The sequence below is a fragment of the Phoca vitulina genome, unplaced genomic scaffold, assembly GCF_004348235.1.
Source record: "Phoca vitulina isolate PV1807 unplaced genomic scaffold, GSC_HSeal_1.0 scaffold33, whole genome shotgun sequence".
Classification (NCBI taxonomy): Eukaryota; Metazoa; Chordata; class Mammalia; order Carnivora; family Phocidae; genus Phoca; species Phoca vitulina.
Window position 1 is genome coordinate 17,753,531 of NW_022589736.1, and position 22,645 is coordinate 17,776,175.

Genomic DNA, 22,645 nt, shown 5'->3' on the forward strand with positions numbered 1-22,645 from the left:
ACTGAATTCAGAAGGCTTCGGAATTAATCTGGTATCTGGATAATCTGCTTCCCTAGACAGAAGATGGGGCGTTTGGACCTACACAGGGGTGGTAACTGTCTAGCCTGCACCCTGTCACACCCCTCACGGGATGACTGGGCGCTGCATGAGACAGTACCCAAACCCCGCCCAGCTTGAATCGTCCAGGCAACGGCTTGAACCCTGTAAGAGTTGGACATCTGAATTGAACTGGCCAACTTTACACATGAAGCTTGTGAAAGCACTCTGCTTTTATTAACTTGTCTAACCCTCAAGGAAAATCACGTTAAATGAAACCTTACAGGGCTCACCTCTCCGAGGTTCCTTTTATGTTCGGGTCAGATTAAGGCATGATGCTTGCGCTCTTACACAGCATTGTATTATGTGCCCCTCTTTTCTGTGAGGCAAGTCATGTTCCACTTAAAAAAAACTGAAAAATAAAAACTTAAAAATAAACACCAGAAAGCAACCTCGACATACAGGTGGACTTACGCACACAGTGCTTTATCTAGGAGGCTCTCTCTCACCAAGGGGACCTTCAGGAAGCGGCAGCTACAGACCACTAAACTACCCATTACTCCAGGCCGTCTCCCTGGCAAAGTGGAATCCCCCCTCATGTAAACAGCTCTCTCTAAAGTGGGGAACCCCACTCCTGGAACATGGCCTATCAAGTTGAACTGTGCTTTTCATCCATTCCTGATACCAATCTTTGAACTCCTGGCCAAGAGTAAGGAAAGGCCAGGAGGAGGGGAGGAGACCAGCTTTTGGTGGCTAAGAAACAAAGTAGTATTTGGGAACAAGCCAACAACTGTTGAAAGAATATGGACTCCCACATATAGGAATTGAACAGGAGACAAGCCTTTAGATCCCAACCTTCTTTGGTTACATGTTCATGTTTCTGAGTTTTGTGGAGAAAACATACTCCACAAAGGAATGGGGCATTTAAAAACTACTTTTAGCCTGATATATTGAGCAGATTTCATATATGTCATCCACTCCCTTCTAGATTTTGTAAATCAGATTTTTAAGAGTCTCTGGGAAATTTATGGTCTTCGAGTGCAAAAAGGTTAGAAACGAAGGTGTTTGTGAGTTTATGCTTGATGTTAAGAAGCATCTCCTGGAGGACCCATGCATTAGCAATAAATCTGAGTGAGGACCACGGGAACACATCAAGAAGAGGATAGGATTCTCCCCTGGGGCTCAAGCTTTCATTGTTTGATGCCCCCAGCAGGCCTTGTCGACTCAGAGCAAAACTGTGGCCGTGGGTGGGAAGGGAAGAGCTCACGCTTGTCATAACAGACCTCATCCAAGAACCTCAAGTGTTTCATCTAGGAATCTCACCCACAACACACTCCTGGAAGGTGCGAGAGCATTCTAAATACAGATGGTGAAAGTCAAAGCAGGAGGTGGAGAAGCCAGAGGACCAGGATATCTGTGGAATACCACCCCGGGCTGCTCTTTTCTTCTGGTTTCCAGGATAGGATATTGTGGTCATGATGTGGCCAGGAGGATGACAGCTGGGTGAAAAATGACGAAGAAATGCGTGCACAAGAGCTTTTTCAAATACTGACAAACCGTGTTCTGAATCAACTGATTCAAAGGGACCTATGTTCTCGGGGAAAAATATTCATCCCTGAATAGCTTCTCATAAAGATTTCTGCCCAATATATTTCCCCCGGAATGGCCAAAGCCCCTCTTAGTCAGCAGTACTTGCTAAACTGAATCACTACAGGGAGTTAATTTTTCTCCTCGTCAATATTTCAGAAAGCTATTTTTAAAATCTTATTTTTAAACACATATTAGTACTTCTAATTGGTAGAGACAAACTCCGTACTTTCACAGATCTACAGAAGAGCTCTGTCCAAAACACAAAATCCACAAATGTAACTTCCAATTTTCTAGGAGCCACATTAAGAAAGTAAAAGTAAACAAATGAAATCAACCTTCATATATTTTAACCCAATATATCTAAAATATGATCATTTCAACATGTAATCAATATAAACATGATTAATGATCTACTTTATCCTTAATTTAAAGACAAATGACTTAGGAAATATATCATGTAAGTTTAATTTTTTTTTTTTTGTACTAAGTGTCTTTGAAATCTGCTGAGTATTTTTCAGCACATCCCAATCAGACATGCTGTAATTCAACAGCTCAAGAGCCGCATGCTGTTTTTGGTTAACCGTGATGCACAACAGACACAGACCATGTGAATATGGGGGAGTCGAGCCATTTCTTGTACTAAAGGGACTCTTTCTTGGCACTTGGTTTTTGTGCTTCAGAAAACGGAACGATGGACGGACACATGGACACACACATACACATACCCAGAGTATTTTTTTTAAAAAGTAATCCCACTTAGCTAGAGGTTCTTCCACTATCTTTAATTATTTATAATAGTTCTCAGTATGAGCCTGGAAAAGTCTTCAGGCCAATATAAATAATTCCCAAAGCTCATGAACACTACTTGGTTGGAGAAAAGTGTAGTTAGTCCTCTTTCCCAAAAACAAGAAAACATAAACCCAGCTGTAAGAGCTGAAGGTCCTCAACTCACAGCCAACCAGGCTGCACTCTCCGCAAGGCCTCCACTAGGAGGGGCTCGAGAAGCAGCAGCTGCAGGCTATGAGTACTGTGTGTCACAGGGTTTGGCCATTTCGCAAGCAAGCTGGACTTCCTCACTAAGCTGGGCTCCTTGTGAAGTGGCAAATACCAATTCTAGCCTCGGGCACATCACCCTGCTCTGTCTCCCTATCCGTCTCTGACCTCTGGGCCAGGTAGTCTGGGGGATGAGCCACAGGGAGGTCTATAGAAGCTCACTGCCAATGGTCACGAGGCAGGGCTTCCCACTCGTGCATGTAATAAAGGAGAAAACTGGGTGCTTAGAAGAGATTGGGGACAAATAGTAAATCTGCTGGCTATCCCATGGCTAACAGTATTTTTTAATTCGCCATTCCTCACCAAAGTATTTTTTCCATACAATTCAGCAATAAGAAACTGAAAACTAAAGGAAGGGTAGGATCCAAAACTTGTCTACTATTGAGCTTCCAGAGATGCCTTCATTATTCTTTTGACAACTGTTGACTTGTTCCCAAATGCCACTTTGCTTCTTTCCTTGTAACGACACAGCCCCTCACCCACTAGCCTCTTTGGGTTTCCTTGCTCTGCTTCTGCCTCCCATGTTACCTGGGGGCTGTCATCTTTGCCTCTGGCTAACACTGTTGGTGACCCTCTCTTATGGGGGGCACTTGACAGGGTTGACTTTGAAACTGCCCACAATGAGCCATGTAATACTGGCTGAACATGAAGGTTCTGGACAGACTTAGCCGCTATGCAGCCTGGGCCACTCCAAGCCTCAGTTCTGCAATCTATAAAACAGACTTATGCTGCCCACAGTTTTGAGGAATGAATGAGAAAATCATGCAAAAAGCTTATCGCTATGCATTAAACATGAACTCTTTTTGCATTACAACCACTCTTAGGAGATGATAGGTCAGTTCTGCAGGATTTCTCACAAATGAAAAAGGGTCCAAGCCCTGATACGTCTGATTTCCAAATCCAGCCAACTTTTCCAGAGAGAGAGAGAGAGAGAGAGAAAGGGTATCTTTCTCTGTGCTTAGCATCTATGTGGGAGTTAAAACATCTGGCACACTGTTAGACCTGGTTTTGAAGTTCATCTCTAACAGACAGCAGCTGGGTAACCTTGGCAAACTTACCTAACGTCTTCTGAACATGCTTTCCATCTGGAAAGTGGGAATGAGAGGAACAGTACATATCTCACAGGGTCACTAAGAGGATGAAATAACAAGGTGTTTAGCAGGTACCACACAGGTGCTCAGTAAACCAAGGCTGTTATGTACTCTGTGCTCTGAATTGGGGCTGTCCATTCTAACCTTGGTTGAAGCCAGAACTGCAAAACGCTCTTGGGTTGTGTGCTGAAAGTTTTACACAAAACACAGTTTCTTTCCAAAGAGATGTTTTTTAAAGTGCTGTAACATGCATGCTTGAGGAAAACAGCAAATGGCAAAGAACATCAGGTGAGGATCTTAAATATGAAACTACTAACAAGCTGGAACTCAGTTAAGCGTCTGACTCTTGGTTTCGGCTCAGGTCACGATCTCCAGGTGGTGGGGCCAAGCCCCATGTCCAGCTCCACAATGAGTGCAGAGTCTACTTGGCATTCTCTCTCTCCCTCTGCCCCTTCCCCCCAACACACACTCTCTTTCTCAAATAAATAAATAAATCTTAAAAAAAAAAAGAAAAAAAAAAAAAAAAAAGCTTAGTCACTTTCTGAGCCAGGTCTTCACTGAATATAACATATAACCATGCTAGTCAAGGAGAATCATGGAGAAGCTTCCTGCAAGAAGGTTCACCGGCTTTTGCTCTGTCCGTGGTTCTGAATGGGCAGCTCTCCAGAACAAAGTGAAGAAATGAATAAAGGTATCGAGTACATCGTTGTGCTCTCGCTTCAGCCCTCTCATTCACAGGCTGAGCTGTTCTCAGATCTATTCAGATGGGAACCACATTACGTAAGAGTCAATAATCTTTATGGTAACTCTGCGGTGAAAGTGTCATTTGTTGTAATGAACACTGATCATAAGTTAAGCCCCTAGCTACTCTCTCTGTTATTTTTCATTATACTGTTCCTTGCTCTGTTATATTTCAGGAGTACTGAGGGAATTCATCCAACTATGTTCGCTAGTCAGCTCTTCGTTACTCAGATTAGATTCTGCTAAGATGCAACGAAGCAATTTGCAAACACACTGATTCTTAAGGAAATGCATCAGACGCCGGTTATATGTTCTCGCGGATGCCAGTGGGCACCCACCCCTCCCTGGTTATTTGTCCCCCTTAATTTGCTATTTTCCTCTCTATTTATCTTCCACTCAATTCACAGTATGGTTCTCTGGGCCCAAATCCGAGAGACTATTAAAGTGTTTCTGGGTATTTTTTTTCCTCCAGTAATGACTCTTTGTTCAATTCGACACCCAGAATAATGTTTCCAAAATCATCACTGCCTTTCACATAGCTCTCACTTGCAAACACCACTCTGCTTACATTACAGTCATACCCCCTCCGGCTGCTTTAAAGGGCACTAACTCCAAAAGGCACACCAGTGAGGGAGAACTGGAAGTTTTCCATTTCTTCAAAACCCAGTATGAAAAATTCATTTGGCATGCTGGTATATTAAGCTTGAGAGTGGAATTTCCATATGCCTCTGTGCTTCATGCTCTTGGACTTACTTGCTTACAAGCAGGGTGGGAGTCCTCAGAGAGCCCACGTCACTGCCAGGCCTCAAAGGTTACCAGCACAAAGGCATGGAGACTGCGTGGGCTGGATTTTTGGCCACTGACACTTGTGGGCTTTACTGCTCTTCCTGAGTCTGACGCTTCAGTCCATCCTCCTCTGAGACTGGGCACCTTCCCTGTTCATTAGGCCATTAGGTTTCATCGTGAGAATAATTTAAAACATTAAGGATGAAAAAAAAAATGGCACCTGCAGGCACCAAAGTTCTGGGTTTGCCACCCTGCATATCTTTTTAGGGCAGACTTGGCTGGAAATGTTCCCTTTTCGGAGAAATCTAGCTCAATGAGCTGAAATATATTCAGACAGGCGGGCTAGAGTAATGCCGTGTTCTCTTTTACTGTTATGTTCTCCTGATACACATCAGACAAAAGCCGAGAAGAAGCTTTGATTAAAATGTCTACAGCTCTTTAAAAATATTAAAACCTTTCTTTTCCAGACATGATCCAGTGCTTCTGGTGAGTGCAGAAGGCTATCTATTGATGCATGTGAAGATCACGTGTACTGTGAACATACGTCAAGCAATCCCACGCAAGGTCATGCTCCTTAGGAATTTTGTAGTTGTGGAGAGGGTGGGCAGAGAATCGAGGCCAAAAAAAAAAAGAGTTCAAGATACGGAGGTTAATTCCTTTAAAGTTGAGATGAGCCATATGTACGCTAACATTATCAACAAGAAGGACAAAATTGGTAAACGAAGCTCCCCCGTACTCGAGGGAAATAATCACGCTGAGTAGTTAATTAACCCAAATCTCAATTTCACATTAGGTGTAACACATGGAAACAGTAAACAAGCAAAAGCATCAGAAAATTTTAGCAGATATTAAATTAGGAAACATCTAGCATTTGACAAGTACAACTATACACACCAGAAGCTCAAAAGAAGGCCCGTTTACGATGGTCCGATCGATTAACCCCCCATTCAAGAGGAATCACCAAGGAATACATTGCCATACAGAACATGTCTGAGCCTCAGTTCACTCCTATGTGAAACAGGCATTCTCTGTGCCACCTGAGAGCATTAGTTATGAGGACTGAGCGTTAGGTACTTGGCACCTGAACGTGGTTCCCCCTGAACATGCAAGGAACAACTACCCAAAGAATCCATTCAAAGCGCACCTGTTAGCACATAGTAAGACATTAAGAATGAATGGAAGCGCATAGATGGAAGGGTGCTGCAATGAAAATAATACGTGAGACAACACTCGTGTCATTTAAAACATGTTCTACGCATGCTGCCGGCAAACCATTATCGACCTGGCTTATGTAGCCGGGCCAGCCATGTGTTTCCTTCACGGTCTTGCCGATCTGGTCCCGGTTACAAGTCCCCACTAGTGAAAAAGTTGGTGGTAACATGGTCCACTGTGAATTACCCTTCTGTGACATGAGGAGCTGCTGTCGCTGAGAGAGAACTACTCTAGGCCTGTGGCAAGTCCCCTGCCCTCTTGTCTTGCATGTAAGGCTTCCCCTCATCCCAGACGCACTCGTATTAAGAAAGAAATAGTTAACGACAAACGGAGGGAGGAGCAGCCCCACTGCCTGTTTCCGTCAGTATGTACTTTGGCTGGGTACCCCACGGCAGTGTCCTGCGTGTTTCCTTCAGCAAAAGGTGGCAGGCCTGCCCTCCGCCCCAGCGTACAGCAAATCGACTCGGAAAGACCGCCGACCCCAGACGCAGGGGCACACAGACATTTATTTGTAATGTGCCAAATATGGACGCTTCCTGGCTAGAAGTGGAGAGAGAAACTTAACTCTGACAGTAATCCCAGCTACATCTGTCTTCATTTTTAGCTTCCAAATTTCATTTCCAAAAGAAAGAGAAATACATTACAACCCATTTAGAAATCAGAACTGGGCTAAAAGGAAAACTGCCAGAAGTCTCCTACCTCAACATAATTTCTACCAGCATTTTTGTAAATTTAAGTTTTCATCCAAAGTATTTTTTTAAATAGTAATCATCCTTTATGTTGTAATTAGGTTTGTACTTTTATTTTTTTAAGATTTTTTTACTTTTGGGTAATCTCTATACCCAACGTGGGGCTCGAACTCACAACCCCGAGATCCAGAGTCACAGGCTCTACTACTGACTAGCCAGTGGGCCGTCCCTAGGTTTATAATTTTAAACAGATGTTACTGCATCGGCAGTTGCCACAAATCATAAACATAATCACTGACAGGCTACCTGTGAATCCATACTGCATTTCAACTTTAAGGCAAACATTTCTTTGTTTTGGGGACAGACTGCTTCCAATATTCTGTTTTAACAGAAGAGCATCTTTAGCAGTGTGGTTTTGGGCAAGCCACGTGACCTAGCTAAGCTTCAGTTTTTCTCAATGGGAAAAAAAAAAAAACAGGGATAAATGATATTAAGCAGCATCATTACAGACTTTTGTTAAAGTTAAAGAGATCATACAATTAAAACAGTATCTCACAAAAATGTAGGCCTCTGCTGATGTGGTTAACACATGAAGTCACGTTCCATAATGAAGCGTATCTGCATGTACGTCAGAAACACATGAGGAGGGGAAGGAAGATCTAGTCTTTCGTTCACCAAGAAGAGCCCTTGAGGAAGTGACGACCACTGGGGAGAGCCAACGTGCCCTTACAGAGAGAGGACTGTCAGGTGTGCCCCGAGCAGGTCTCAAGAGAGGCCAGGGCCACTTCCATTTGGGGGATAAGGGAGTTATGTGCGCGGTCTCAAAAACTGCAGTATCTTTTAAATACGCACACCTAACAAAGTGACAATTTAACACAACAACGACAACAAGGACAGTAAAAGCAACATGATGGCTTATATGTAAACACAGTGGTACTCGACCAGGCCCGATTTCCCCCTCCACCAGGGGCCTTTTTGGCAATGTCTAGAAACATCTTTGGCTGTCCCAGCTGGTGGTGGGGGATGGGGCGGGGCTGGCATCTAGTGGCTAGAGGCCAAGGATGCTGCTAACCATCCTACAACGCACAAGACAGTCTCCAACAACAAAGAATTATCTAGCCCAAAAGTCAATTATTGAGGTTGAAAAATCCTGATGTAAACAAAACTTGTAAGTAAAATTAAACCTGAAGCCCTTCCTTAATATTAAAGCCAGGAAGAAGTGGGTCTGTTTCCCTGACCCCACCTGAGCCCCCTCGGATACAACATCTTTCCCCCAAGTTATGTCTCTCAAAGGTGTTCTGAGAGAGGACTGCACATGTACACATGCAAGCTTCACATTTTAATCACTATGTACGTATTTTTATTAATTGTAAGTGATGCCAATTATCATCTGGAATACTGCTAAACTGTTTCATTTAAAAATAAACTTAAGAATGTGAATTGATTTAAGGAAAACCATTAAACCTTATAACAACTTAGGTGCTATCTGGATATGGCGAAAGTCACTCTCCTAGAGAATAGTGTTTCCGTACACATTATTCTTTGTACAGATACCATTCGGATGTAGCTCTTTAACAGATTCCATTCGAGGCTGACACTGACGTGAGGTTAGTAAAATTCCCCAAGTTGCGTAATGGAAAGAAAAACACAGACCTACTATTTCCAAAGTTTCTTTTTCTCTGAAGGGAACTGAGCTTTTAGTAATAATCAGAGATTTTGGAACCAGGCTATCAGGGCAGCGTTCCAAAGACAGGAACTGATCAGGACTTTACCAAAAGCAGCAGGTAGGATTCTGGAAAATGCCCCGTGAAAGTTGGGAAGAGGACTGTTCTGGATACCTGGGTGTAGAAAAAAACGCTGTTTATAAACTAGGGCTAGAGAGAGTTCACACACACACACACACACACACACACACACACAGGTGTGACCTGGATGGAAATTAGCACTCGGAAGAGATGTAAAACCTCCAAGTTCAACGGCATAGTGTGAGGAGAGAGAAGCGTACATTACTCAGCCCCCTACGGAGGAGTTCACATCTACAGAGAATAAGCCCTCCCCAGTGACCACATCTCAGGCTCAGAGTTAAGGATTCTAGCCCAAGAGCTCTCCGTGGATCCTGTGAAGGAAGGGCTCCCCAGGAAAGTTAGTGAAGTGGGGTGGAGACTTGCAGATTTCTGCATCGGGAAGGCTGCACCCGCCACAGCGCTAGATCGGGCGCTTTCATGAAGGTGTCAGTTTAACTGCAGATTCAACTCAGCAATCTGAATTTCTAGGTATGAAATGAAGAGAGAATTGCAAATTGGACTATAATTCGAGCTTGGAAAAAAAAAAAAAAAAAACCACTGCAAAATTTTTTTTTTTTTTTTAAAGATTTTTATTTATTTATTTGGCAGAGAGGGACACAGCGAGAGAGGGAACACAAGCAGGGGGAGTGGCAGAGGGAGAAGCAGGCTTCCCGCTGAGCAGGGAGCCCGATGCGGGGCTCGATCCCAGGACCCTGGGATCATGACCTGAGCCGAAGGCAGACGCTTAATGACTGAGCCACTCAGGCACCCCTGCAAAAATTAACACTCTGTCAGGCAAAGTCAAAAGAAAGCCCATTACAACTTAATCTTCATAAAATCCTTCCTCAATTGCTAGTAACTCAAGGAACTAGAATTCAATGGATATTAACACATCAATGTCAAAAGAAACTTAGAATGCACACACGGGGCCAGAGATTTTGAGGTGCTTCCCATTAAGCCCCTCGTTCCAGGTACCATTTTATTAAGGAGCTGAGTGGTCACTCCAGGAACACACAGCGCACCAAGTCTCTGCTCCAACTGCCGCCCCTGCCCTCGCGCTCGGGGTACCAGGAATCCGCTGGAGGCCATGCTTGAGCGTGTGTGCAGGCGGGAGCAGCTCCAAGGGCATCACTCCTGCACCAGCTGGTGGACAGGCTAGGCACTGAGGAGCTGGAGTGCACGTGCCAGGGTGATGCCCGGGACTCCCCTTTCTGGTCCAGCCGGCCCACTCCCTTTCCTTCCTCCTCTGGGGCTGCCCAGGGCTCCGCAACCATTGGAAATCGTCTACTCCTCTTCAGAGCCCAGCTGTAGCCCTCCGATTTCTACCCAGGACTGCTGCCTGACAGCCTGTCCTCAACCTTTTGGTCCACGCCACTGTAACTGGGGACACGATGCTCTCCCAGAGCCCACACTGGCTTGCCACTGAGACCCTAGCAGAGGCGGGCGGGGCACTGCGTGGTTTGAAAAATCTCCCTCCCACGGCACTGCGGCCATCTCGTTCTACCTAGATACCCTCTGGGGCATTTGACTTCGCTGTCCTGACACTGGCTCGATGCTGGTGCACACTCCTCGAACCGGTGGAGACCCGGAAGGCCAAGACGGTATCTTATAAATCTCTGTCCACATAGCCTGGCCTTGTATCCACAAAGTATACTTACTGCATAATTGCTCGTGCGCTGATTGATTAAAAGAGGCTCAGATTTACTCCCCTCCCAGGTTCCTAAGAAGAAATATACCATGAAACTGAAGGATACAGCTGGCTTCCTAATTAATATTAGTCACTTGGCAGTTCTTAATTAAGAACTCTAAAATAAAGACCCACCTTTCTACCATGCCAAGTAGATACCACCTTCATTAGTATTTAAGAGCTGTAACCACGGCTTCATTTTTATGCTCTTTTCTCTGCCCTGCCAGATGGGAACATTAGCTGCATAGTATTTATTAATATAATAAACAAAGACAAGTGCAAAAGCTTGGGGGAAATTCAGGCAGAATTCGTCACTGTACTCCTTGAGCACAAGCTCTACGTGTAAGCAGAAAGAAGACTTCTCTTGTCCTGCTCCCAAGGAGGAGACAAGGCTCCCTACAGGAAGCAGCTCTCTGCCCCCGTCACCACCTACAAAGAGCTTCTGTCCCCTGCTGGTCCAGTGGAGGGTCCCCAGGCCTGCCCCCCACCTATTTTCGTGATGCTCTGAGGGGCAATCTTCAAGGCTTTCCTGTCCATACCTACTGTGCTCTTGGAAAGGCTGGGATGTTGACTTTTTAACTGGGAAAGATCCCAAAAGAGAAAAGGTACTGTCCCTTTCAAGATGGTCACATGGTCACTGTGGGCGGCAAAGCAGAGTTCTGGTGAGAAGAGAGCCCCCAGTGTGTTCTGCCTGGGCAGCACACGACATTGTCTAGCTCTGTGTGTGTGATCATCAGGAATGAACTGGTGAGCATTCCTTTCTTCCTGTCCCTACAAGGGGGAACCACTGAGTGACCCACATCCGTGTCCTAGTATAACGGTGTCTGCTTTCACTCTCAAAAGTGGCCTCTTCTGGCCAATTATTTGGTCACCTTATTTATCAGGTAATGAGAAAGTAAAAGGACGTCCGGAAGAGATGGGTGAATGGTAACAACAGGTTATACATGCTCCCTATTCCTGATGGCCCAGCTCTAAGAAGTGGGGGCAGGAGCCTGCTCTTTGAAGTCAAAATGAATGTGAAATCCAGTTTCTCATAAGCTGAGCAACCTTGGGGAAGAGGCTCAGACTCAAGCTTCCCAATTAGAGTTAAGGGAATAGACAGAATTACATGGCAGGTTTGTTGTGAACATTCGATCATGCATCAAAACACCTGGACATAGGAGATAGTCAGCAGGGGGTTTTCACTAAAACTCACGTCACAATTCTGAGAAATGACCCAGAAAGCCTACCTGTGTTTCAACGTGGGTTAAATGCAAGGGCTCTGGAGTCAAGGGGAATAGTCTAGATCCCAACTCTACTATTTCCTGGCTATGTGCCTTTGGGAAAACTACTGAGTTTCAGTTGCCACTTGTGAAAGACAGAGCTGAAAGCAGGGTATCCTTCCCTCCTGGAGTGGCCATGACCCCTTGGAGACTTTCTAGAAATCGGTGGGGGTGTTTGTGGTTGTCCTAATGACTGGAGGGCTATAGTAGCATTTACTGGATGAAGGTTCAGGATGCCATGTCTTTCAATAAAGCCAGACCTGCTCCCTTTATAGAATGGTCTCCAGCATTACAGGAGTTCTCAGTGTCCACAGGACATTTGTGTGGGTGGAAACCCTAGAACCAAAATTTGTCTTGGGGAGGAACACGAAGTATTTTCTGTCCAGTATCAATGTATACTCGACACTCCAGCAATGCAATTTTTGTGCAAATCGAGATGAGGCTGTATTTTGCTATAGTTTTGGAGCTTTGCTAAGAACTGTTCACCATCTTGGAAAGTCATGTCGCTGACATCGAGACCACCTCAAGCACGTGAGTAGCTAGTCTGTCATAACTCTATCAGCCTGCCGTCAGAGCTGCCAAAGTCACAGAGAGGACTTCCATGCACAGGTGCAAACATCTGACTACTATTCCCCATCCTCTAGGGTAGCCAGGAGCGAGCATTTATATATTGAAGGTATTCAGTAATAAACCATACTCCTCTTTTATTTCTCCATTATGTGACAGTTGGAAAATGAGAATGACTTCTTAAAAGACGACACGTGTAGGTTATGTTACCTACAAATCTGTTTCAGGATTGGAGTGGCAGGCCCAAAACGATGATCACAAAAGGATCTAAAAGATTTGAGAAATGGTGCTGTTTCTTGTAGGGCTGCCGTGAAGTTAAACGTGGTACCAGAATCAGAGCCCAGCATGGAGTAAATGCTCAAGAAACGTTAGCTACTTTTAATATTGTTTTTTGTTTTGTTTTTTTTTATTTGCATTTATTCTGTGCAGAATTTACTCCCGGGCCATAAGTTTTTGTTTCTTTAGTTTCTTCTGGGATATCTTTTTCTTCTGTGCAACCTCCTCTTCTGGTTTAGGAACAATCTGCTCTTTTTCAGTGAGGATCATCTCAATGTGGCAGGGAGAGCTCATGTATGGGTTAATCCGACCATGAGCCCTGTACGTTCTATGCCGCATCTTGGGGGCTTTGTTCACCTGGATGTGCTCAATGACCAGAGAATCAACATCTAAACCCTTAAGTTCAGCATTACTCTCTGCATTTTTAAGCATGTGCAGTAAAAATTCAGCACTCTTCTTGGGCCACCGACCCTGTGCCCAGCCCCAACGTTCGGCCTGGGCACACCTACCAACTCCACCACTGTAGCGACGGAATGGCACACCCTGCTTCTGTAAAGTGACGTCTTTCAGAACTTGGTGGCTTTTCAGATACACATACCCTTGATGGCCTGGGCATTTTCACGTACATTCTTAAAGTGAACACGAAGATTTGAACCTCCTGATTTATGTGATTTCGTAGGGTTTTCTGGGTCAAGCGAATAGCGAACCATTTTCAGAGGTCACCTCAAGCCGCTTAGGGTAAGAGGAAGAGCAGTGGCTCCTGGAAGAATTCATGAGAACTCTTACTTTTAATATTGTTAATGTTGCCAGTAGCCCCCCTTTCCACCTAACTTCTGATTGATTAACTGCTCCTAGAAAATGAAACTCACTTCCTGGTTCTCCAGCTACTCTATTCAGAGGTGAGACCGGCAGTGGTGAAGGGCATTCTTCCCTGCATCAGAGGGAGACTAATAACATATGGCAAGACGCCCAGAAGGGAGAGAGACTTTTCCCAATAGCTCTGACACTCACAGAGGGTACTTCATTAGCCTGTCTATTACAAACCGCTTAAGACACATATTTATTGACAGCAATCTGCCAATTGATTAAACATCTCAATATATGAAGCTGACTTTACATTAATTAGCAATTTGGAGAACATGATCCTAGAAGTTACGATGGATAGCTTTGGAAATCCTTGCAACACTTCATTTACTTTAACCTTCTGTAAAATATCAACACACTATAAAAACAAGGAGTTAGTAATAATCTTCCTCCCCATCAGAACACATTATGTACACACACGTATTAACACACTTACATTCTCACATTTCACAATAGATTCGATTTATAGTATAATCCGTTTATGTTTTGTACATAATACTTAATTTTTTCAATATAAGTCTTAAAAACCTCACTGAACACATCATATAACTGCCTCTAAATGAGCTAAGCTTCAATTTTCACTTGTTAGGTAGAATCCACTGATAGCAAGAAATTTTACATTTTTCTTGCACGTTCTATAAAATTTGTGCATTTACAAAACAGCCACATGAGAAGGTAGGAAAGGCATTCCTTGCTGCCTGCTGTGTATTTGTTCTTAATGATAAAGATGAGTAATTATTTTATAGGACACATATGATTTTTCACTTTGGAGCTGTTTTATAAGAAATACGAACTTTTAGGGGGAAAACAAAGGGGCAGGGAGTCCTGCGATTAGCTCAAAATAATAACCTTGAGAACTCTGGTTTGTAACTAAGTTTTAGCCTCTCTCTTTTTATTAATTTTTACTTTTTACTAGTTGGACTTTACTGTTTGAACTTCCAAGCAACCGGGGATGGTTTTTTTCTAAAGTAAAAACAAAAACAAAAAAAACCCTTTCTTCCTCCACCACATAAAAAGCAAGGTCCACGGAAAAAGATTTTTCTTTTCACAGCTGCTCTTGCATTCGGGTCGCGTTCATTCCCCCCCGAGTGTCCCGTTCTTCAGTACCTTACACACACTCCTCAAATGCATCACTCCTGGCCACAGCACTATTAGCGTGGTCACCGTAACGTGATAGTCAACTGTGTTCTTCTGCCGAGCAGCACAGGGTTCGCGAGGGGTCCTGCCAGGTGTGCAAAGCTCCCAAACTTCAGTGCGCACAGCAGTCACCTGGGGAACCAGTGCTCGTGCTGATTCTGATTCAATGGGTCTGGGGTGGGGCCCAAGATCCTGCCTTTCAGACCAGTTACCAGGTGATGCCAACGCTGTTGTTCGGGAGACTACACTTGTGTCCCAAGGGGCCAGAGATCAGGTCATTATTTAATTAGCGAGGGTTTAAAACAGGACCCACTGGCTGCACTGATCCAGGAACACGGCGGGAAATAGGGCTACCTGAGTACAGGTCTTCAAAGTGATCACATTAAAAGGTTCCATCCTATTCTACCCACCATGCATCTACCAATTACTGGACCCCTCCTTTGTGACAGGTGGTGTGGCCAGAAAGCTGATCAGAACATTATGCGAGTCATACGGAAGCTCTGGATTCAAACCCCGTTTTAACATTCACTGATGTGTACCCCAGACAAGTTACCTCATCTCTCTGGGTCTCTATCTCCATATCTGCAAATAGGGACAGTACATACATTATAAGGGTACAAGGAAACTAACAGAACCTCCCTCTTAAGGTTGTGAAGAATGAATGAGATCATGTAAGTTAGCCTGGGCACATCTAATTACTCACTAGATGACAGGTGTACTTAGAAATACTGTCTCTAACCTCAGGCAGCACAGATGATGGTATTTCTGAAATTCAACTTGTCCCAAATGGAAAAAAAATTTTTTTTTTGTTTGGTCTCCCTTTCCATTTTAGTAACACCATTATTAGACTGATTAAACTTTAAAATCATTTTTTTTACCCATTAAAATAAAAAAAATCAATTAAAAAAATGAGTATGGCCTTTGGTTAAATGTGTTGTTTCACAGATGAGAAACTGGGGTGTGGTTGAGGCAAATGAGTTGGCCAAGGTGACAGGTGGTTGGTGGCAGAAACGTGCTCAGAGCCTCCTTGAAGCCCGGGGGCCAGGCTCTTGTCAGTCCAACTGCCTCACCCTACCCAAAGTCACCCACAAGGTCTCAAACAAGTTGGCAGAAGCCGGAGATACCCACCTGATTAAACTGCTGATGTGAGTATGTGATTTTCTAATATTCGAAAACCAGGGTATGCAAAGTTATAATCTTTGTGTCCATTTAAAAAAAGAACACGCCCAGCTGGAAATCCAGCTCTAGGGCTGTATTAACTTGGCGTCTGCACCCCCGGTAACAACGCAGAGTTGCTAGAATGCACAGTTGAGGACTGAACCCCAGCGTGGGGTCCATGCTTTCTGCACAAGGATGGGCGTGGTTCCCAGCATCCTAAAATACCCCGCAAGTTTCTGTGAACCAGTGAGTGAACGAGCATGTGAATAAATGAATGAAGACACTCATGAACCAATCCAGGTGTTCATGCTGTTGGCTTGGTCCCTACCTTCTTCCCCCTTCCGACAGAGCCAAACCGCCGATCTCTACCTGTGCTAGGTGGAGCTCAGTGACAGCATGGCTCCCCGTGAGCGGAACTGGGACAGAGGGGAGGCTCTGAGTCTCTGTAAACACAGAGGGCTTTCCTCTCTGGCTCCTAAGAGGGAGAACTGAGGTCACTGAATTGCTGCATGGTAAGAACTGAAATCATCAAGAAAAAGGTGGAAAAGGCAAAGAGAAATGAGATTTAATGAGTATAATTCCCTTAGACTTCCCGTCCATCTTAACGTGGCATTTATACCTTAGAAGAAAAAGTTTCAGGAACTTCAACTGAAAGTGTAAGTGGAGAAAAATTTCAGAGACTTTAAAATAGCCGCTTCTGACCCAGTCACATCTCCAAGCACACCCTGTTCTGCTGGGAACAAAGTAGTTTATTTTTATGCACCTGTCTTTGCCTCTGTGTATATTTTCTGTGCTAAGAGTGGTTCATGAGTGGGGACTCACTGTACTGTTGCTTCCCCAAGTAAAACCTACAGGAAAGTTTATGTTTCTGCCAGACAACCTTATCTGATGATTACTGACTGAGATGCAACATTAATTAAACAACATGTATTTTTTATATTGTCATTTTAGATCGGCCACTGAATTTAGCCAGAAATTATGAGTCACTCAACTTTCCTTGAGGAAAAGACACCCTTACAATTGATGGGACCCCTAAAAGAGTATTTAGGGGTGTTCTTTGTTTACTTATTCATTAGAGATTATTTAAGAATGTATTGGAACACTGTCTGTGTCATATCAGCAGCCTCACTAAAGAAAGCCAGCCATTCACATACCTACATGAAATGATTAAAAAGTTTCCTGTTCTTATTTTCTCTACTTTCCCCACTAATCCTTGATTGCCCTATTACAATCTCCCAGTAGGTCATCATCCCCTTCCAGTGATCAAGGGTCTGTTGGCCTCCTCCTTGCTTGTCCCCAATGAGAGCCGGCGATAGCATCCACCATGCGTCACACAGCTCCATGAAGTACGCACCTGCCTTCATGTCTACACCTCATTAACGTAACTGATGATGAGAGAGAATGAAAAGATACCCAAAGCCCATCTTAGCACAGGCCGACCCCCAAAACATCCCTTTGTGAGCTGGGCAGCTTTGTTCCCAACATGGCCCCACGCCACAGGTACGTTTCATGATTCTTTCTCCAGTGGTCATGATCCATTTAATTGAAAATAATTCTTCCCAGGTGGAACCTGCTAGAAAGATTTCACAAAACCGGGACACAGCGTGAAGTCAAATTGGATAATCAAACTTAGACATTCTGAGGACACCTCCCCAAATGTCACCTCAAATTTAATCAATGCCAGTTTTTGGCTTTGCATTGAAATATCCAATCTCCATCCCCTCTTTATCAGAAAGTGAACAATTAATTAACCACTTCTTCAATCCTTTCCTCACAACCACGGGGTGAGTAGCTGTAGCTCAGATCCCAGTTAACTCAAGCAAAGCTGCCCGGCCTGATCTGCCTTGCTCTGAGTTGCCCCCCCAACAAGAAATCCTTTCATAGTTAATGGTTTTTCATTTTTACCACCAACAACAAACATCAGCAGATTTGGGTGGAAGGGCCCAGAGGTTCCAATCATAATTAGCATCCAACTGTCTGCCAACAAACCATTTCTGATAATTAATTCGGCCATCACAGAGAAAACTGTCATGTTCCGTGGGAGAGGATCAGAAGACAAGCTTTTGCATGAGTGCTGCAATGCCATGATCGGTGGGGGGTAGTTTAGACCGCGTCTCCGGAGGGAAGAAGTCAGAGCCCTGAGATGATTTAAGCCGCAAACAAGCCCAGGGCGCACTGGTGCTGGGTCCTGCCTGCGCCGTGGGGAGCACTCACACTTTGGAGAGCACACCGCCCCAGTGGCGCGTACTACTGGGCCTCAGTGGGCCCCATGTTTCCATGAGCCTCACAACAAAAGGAAACATAGGAGGGTGATTTTTTTTCTTTTTTCTTTTTTTTTTTTTTTTTTAACCATAACTAAAAAGCACTACCAAGGAGGATTTCTACAACACCTTCTAATTCCAAAGGGTTCACCACTCCTTCAACAATAGCTCACTAATCTTAGTTTTCCTCTAAAAAGTGAAAACAGTCATTCAAAGATCATGCTTACCGGCCAGAAGACAAAGAGAACTGCACCGGGTAGGGTAACTCAGAATCCCACTGTCCCCGGCTTATCCCACCAGTAGACTGCCACCCCCTTATTTCCCTGAGTTATATCCATTGTGGGCCCAGGGAACCCCTCCTTGACCCTACTTTTATGCCCCTAAGGAATGTATGCTTCCGGTTTCCATCCCGCTACCCCATACCTCCCACAGATAGTCCAGTGCACAGGGGCACCCCAGAAATGTTCACCCCCTCCAATTTCAAGTTTGGTTTGGACTGAGGCAAACGGATGGGGGACGAGGGAGCCTGAACTGACACCCGTGCCCAGTGTGACAGGGCAGTGTGCTTCTGGAAGCCATCCAGAGAGGCACTGAAGCTCATCTAATTAGTGGCTGCCTTGACTGACAAGCTCTTCTGCGTCCTCTCTCAGCATGGCTTCTACTCCAAAAAGGGTGGGTGGGAAATTATTCAATGCCTATGTCTGTTCTACTCCTATTACACATCAAAACCCGCGCTGATGTTGACTTTGCCTTCCCATGACAACGTGAAACACACACTCACATGATTTCCTTTCAAACCACTTTTCCTTCTGTGTCCCCTACCACACAAACAAAACCAGCGAAAAAAACCCACCACTGAATAATAAACGATACAACCTGGTGTATCGTTTATTATTAAATGGCAAACCGTTTTCTGAAACGTATGAAGAAACTCCTGAAAACACAAAGCCTTTTAAATCTCTTTGGTCCTGACTGCTCACTCTTAATTGGAGGTAACCTAGACATTCTTGGTTTATTAGTGATAAGTCGGATGTATCTTAAAAAAAAAAAAAAAAACCCGAGAGGCCTTTTAAAATAAGTTCCTATTTAGGATTCAAAGGTATCTTGCACTCTGAAGTTACAGATGAAACCAAGCAAACCCACTGCTTGGTTTCCTACTCTAACTCTTCTGTAAGAGCCGTAAAGGATATAAATAAATGCAGAAGCTCTTCTGCTCATGAAATTAAAACCCTTGAGTCTCCCTAGATACAAACAGTGCTGTGCGCCCCAGCACAGAACCATCAATTGTGCAGGCTACCATGGGAAGGTACCACTGGTTGGTTGGAACCACTGGCCCCTTTAGACCAGAGTTTCTCAATCCCCCCGCAAAGACACTTTGGACGAGATAATTCTTTGTTGTCCAGGACCATCCAGTGCATTGTGGGATGTGTAGGAACATCCCTGGCTTCTCCTCAGTAGAAACCGGTAGCAGCCCCCACACCGGATGTGGCAACAGCGATGTCTACAGGAATTGTTAAATGTCCCTTGGGGAACAAAAACCACCCTGGTTGAAAAATCACTGCTTTAGCATTACAAATACATGGACTTTTCAACAGCTATGAAGAACATAAGCCCAAGGTGAGAAAGGAGTCATCTTTATACATCAATGTAAAGATAAATCAGGGCCACTTAAGATAACAATGGTCCCTGACTCGGGAAAAGAATGCTTGCTTGTGCTTCTTCAGATCCCCTAGAAAGAACAGAAGTAAAATGCCTATTGTGCCCCCGATCCATTCCCACCTAGGGAGAGAAACACAACCAGCCAGAGCTGCCATCCCATGCTAGCTGTGCATATGCTTTTTTTTTTTTTTTTTTATAAGATTTTATTTATTTATTTGCGAAAGTGTGAGAGAGAGAAAGCATGAGAGGAGGGACGGTCAGAGGGAGAAGCAGACTCCCCGTTGAGTGGAGAGCCTGATGTGGGACTTGTTCCTGGGACCCTGAGAATCACGACCTGAGCTGAAGGCAGATGCTTAACCTACTGAGCCACCCAGGCGCCCTGTTTTTGTTTTTAGATTCTTTCCTCATGTCATGGAAGAAAGGTCCCATGGTACTGGCTCAGTAAGGTGGTACCCTACAGGAATGTCCTGAAAAGCACATGTGTTCTCCAGTAAATATGCTGAGGGAGTGAGTTCCAGGTCACTCCAGGTATTCAAGCAGAAGCTAGAATGCCAGTCAGGCCAGGGATGCTATGGAAGGTTCTCCGCATGTAACGAGATTTGGCCTGACCTCTAACGTTCAAATCCAAGATCCCCTTTAATGCCTTTCGATACTCAGACCCTTCAGAATCCCTTCTCAGAAAGCTGTGACAGGCAGAGGGGCATTCGTCCTGCCCTGAGTGGATGAGGGTCTCACAACGCCAGGACCCCAAGGGGGCACGGCACCAACTGGTCATTTGCCTCTACAGCCAATCACAGCTTAGTCAAGACTCCCCACTAGCTTGGAGCCGCCTCCAACTGGTTTTCCCTCCCCACCACTAATTCTCATTAACCTGAAAGACAAATTACAGAAGTGTGCGATCTCACACTGATGTCCAATCTGTCTTTTCTAACATCCTCTATTTATCAGACATCTTCAAGCACGTGAACCATGACTCCTCAATCTTTGCTGAAGCGTACTCTTCACTGTGCAGAGCTGAAGGATGGGGACGGACAGCCAAAGCGGCTTGGAGATGGGCAGCTGTGGACATGCAGATCCATTTATGGACAAGACGGCAAAGGGGCTCTCTCTCCTGTCGCTGGCAGGAAACAGGAAAAAAACGTTCTCTGCTCTTGGCTGGAGAGCACCCAGGTGAGCCGAACCCCTGTCCAGTGGTCCTGCAGTAGTAACAGGGGCCAATGTTGTGTTGCTCCCATTTCAAAGCACGCCACAGCAACCCACACAGTGCACGTGTAAGCAGTCTGTTCAACCCCCCAACTGCATCTCCCAATATATACATCCTAATGAAAACAAAATGGGAGCTATCCATAGGGGCACAACTTTTTAATATAAATTTTTGAGTTGAATTCTCTATCACCTTACAATGTGTTCTTTTAAGGAATATATCATTTTCATATGCAACTTGTGGGCTTCACAGGAGCCTAATCCTTTTGCCTCTGCACCTTATGTTCATGATTTTCTTCCTGTGTCCAGTACATGAAATGCAGCTCAACTCCCACAGAATAAAAATGTGCAGATATGTGGCTTTCTGTCTGTTTACAACCATGTGGTTGAATTTCAGGAAAATTCGCAGAATGTGGGATCTGAAAGGGACTCTGGAGATGACCTACTTTGTGTCCTCCATGTAGATTTTGGGGGAACGGGGTCTATAATAGTTCAGTGAGTGCTAAGATTCAGTAATGACTAAGCCAAGACAATGAATTTCTACTACCTTGAACTTTCCATTTACTATAAGCTTATTTTCTACCCAACAGGGTGAAGCATGTGCCTGCTTACTTTTGCAGAACCGCCACTTCAGAAAACTGGCAGTTTCTTACCAAGTTAAATATATGTCTATTGCACGACCCAGTGCTTCTGCTTCTAGGAACCTACCCAGGGGAAATGAAAACATATGCCCGTATAAAGACTTGTACAAAAAAATGTTCATAGCAGCTGTATTCATAAAAACCCCACACTGGAAACAATATTAACGTGCAATAAGAGGTCAATGGATAAACAAATTGAGGTGTGTTTATACAATGGAATATTGGTTACTTTGGCAGATATTCCGGGCAAGTTGTCCTGATACAGCAAGCTGAAAGAGGAAGGTTCAATTCCCTTGGGTGATCCCCCCAGGCCCCTTTGTACTCTTGGCCATCTTGGCTCATCTCTTCAATACCTTCTTTCTCCCTCTGCTAGCCCATTTTATATCCTCTTCTCTCAAACCTTAAATACTATAATACTTCCTCATCCATCCTCCCTTCCAGCTGATCACCTTGTTCCCTATTTCACTGAGAACATGGAAACATTCCAAAAAGAAGTTTGACCCCGTCTCAACACGAGTTCCCCAACCTGCTGCTGCCTGCACCACACCTCGTACCTCCTGTCCTTTCCTCTGCTGCATGACCTGCCCGGACCCCGAGCCAAGGCCAACCCCTCCACTTCCATTCGAGAGCCCCATCCCTTCTACCTACACAATGACACTGCTCTAGCAACTGTCCCCTCTCCTCCACCATCAATTTCCCGCACTGTGCCAGCCATTCACATTAACACGAAACACACTTTACTCCTGCCTGTCTTGACCCAACATCCTTGGCCAGCAATGGCCCCATCCCTGCCTTCACTCGGAGCAAACTCTCCGAAGATTTATCTGAGTTTTAACCCATTCCAAGCTAAGCTTCCTAAACAAGCTCCTAGCTTTGATAAGACCTCTGCACTGTTAACTCCAAAGGGCAGTCTCAATATTATCTTACCCCAATTACCAATGGCAATGG

General features: G+C 44.6%; 1 protein-coding gene and 1 pseudogene across 3 annotated transcripts in view; both read right to left on the reverse strand.

Moving 5' to 3' along the window:
- Positions 1 to 22,645, reverse strand: part of RSU1 (Ras suppressor protein 1) — a 191,303-nt gene that overhangs the window by 12,412 nt on the left and 156,246 nt on the right. Inside the window, exon 9 of one of the 2 annotated variants that reach the window (XM_032426089.1) lies at positions 9,908 to 10,702. The exons of the other annotated variant lie outside the window; for it this stretch is intronic. Within the exon in view, the coding sequence (XP_032281980.1) occupies position 10,702 (1 nt within the window). The 3' untranslated portion in view covers positions 9,908 to 10,701. Of the gene's footprint in view, positions 1 to 9,907; positions 10,703 to 22,645 lie in introns of those variants that run through there. 2 annotated transcript variants of the gene reach the window in all.
- LOC116645684 lies at positions 12,883 to 16,944 on the reverse strand (annotated as a pseudogene). Its single transcript, XR_004301992.1, has one exon. The product of XR_004301992.1 is annotated as a 60S ribosomal protein L17-like (transcript).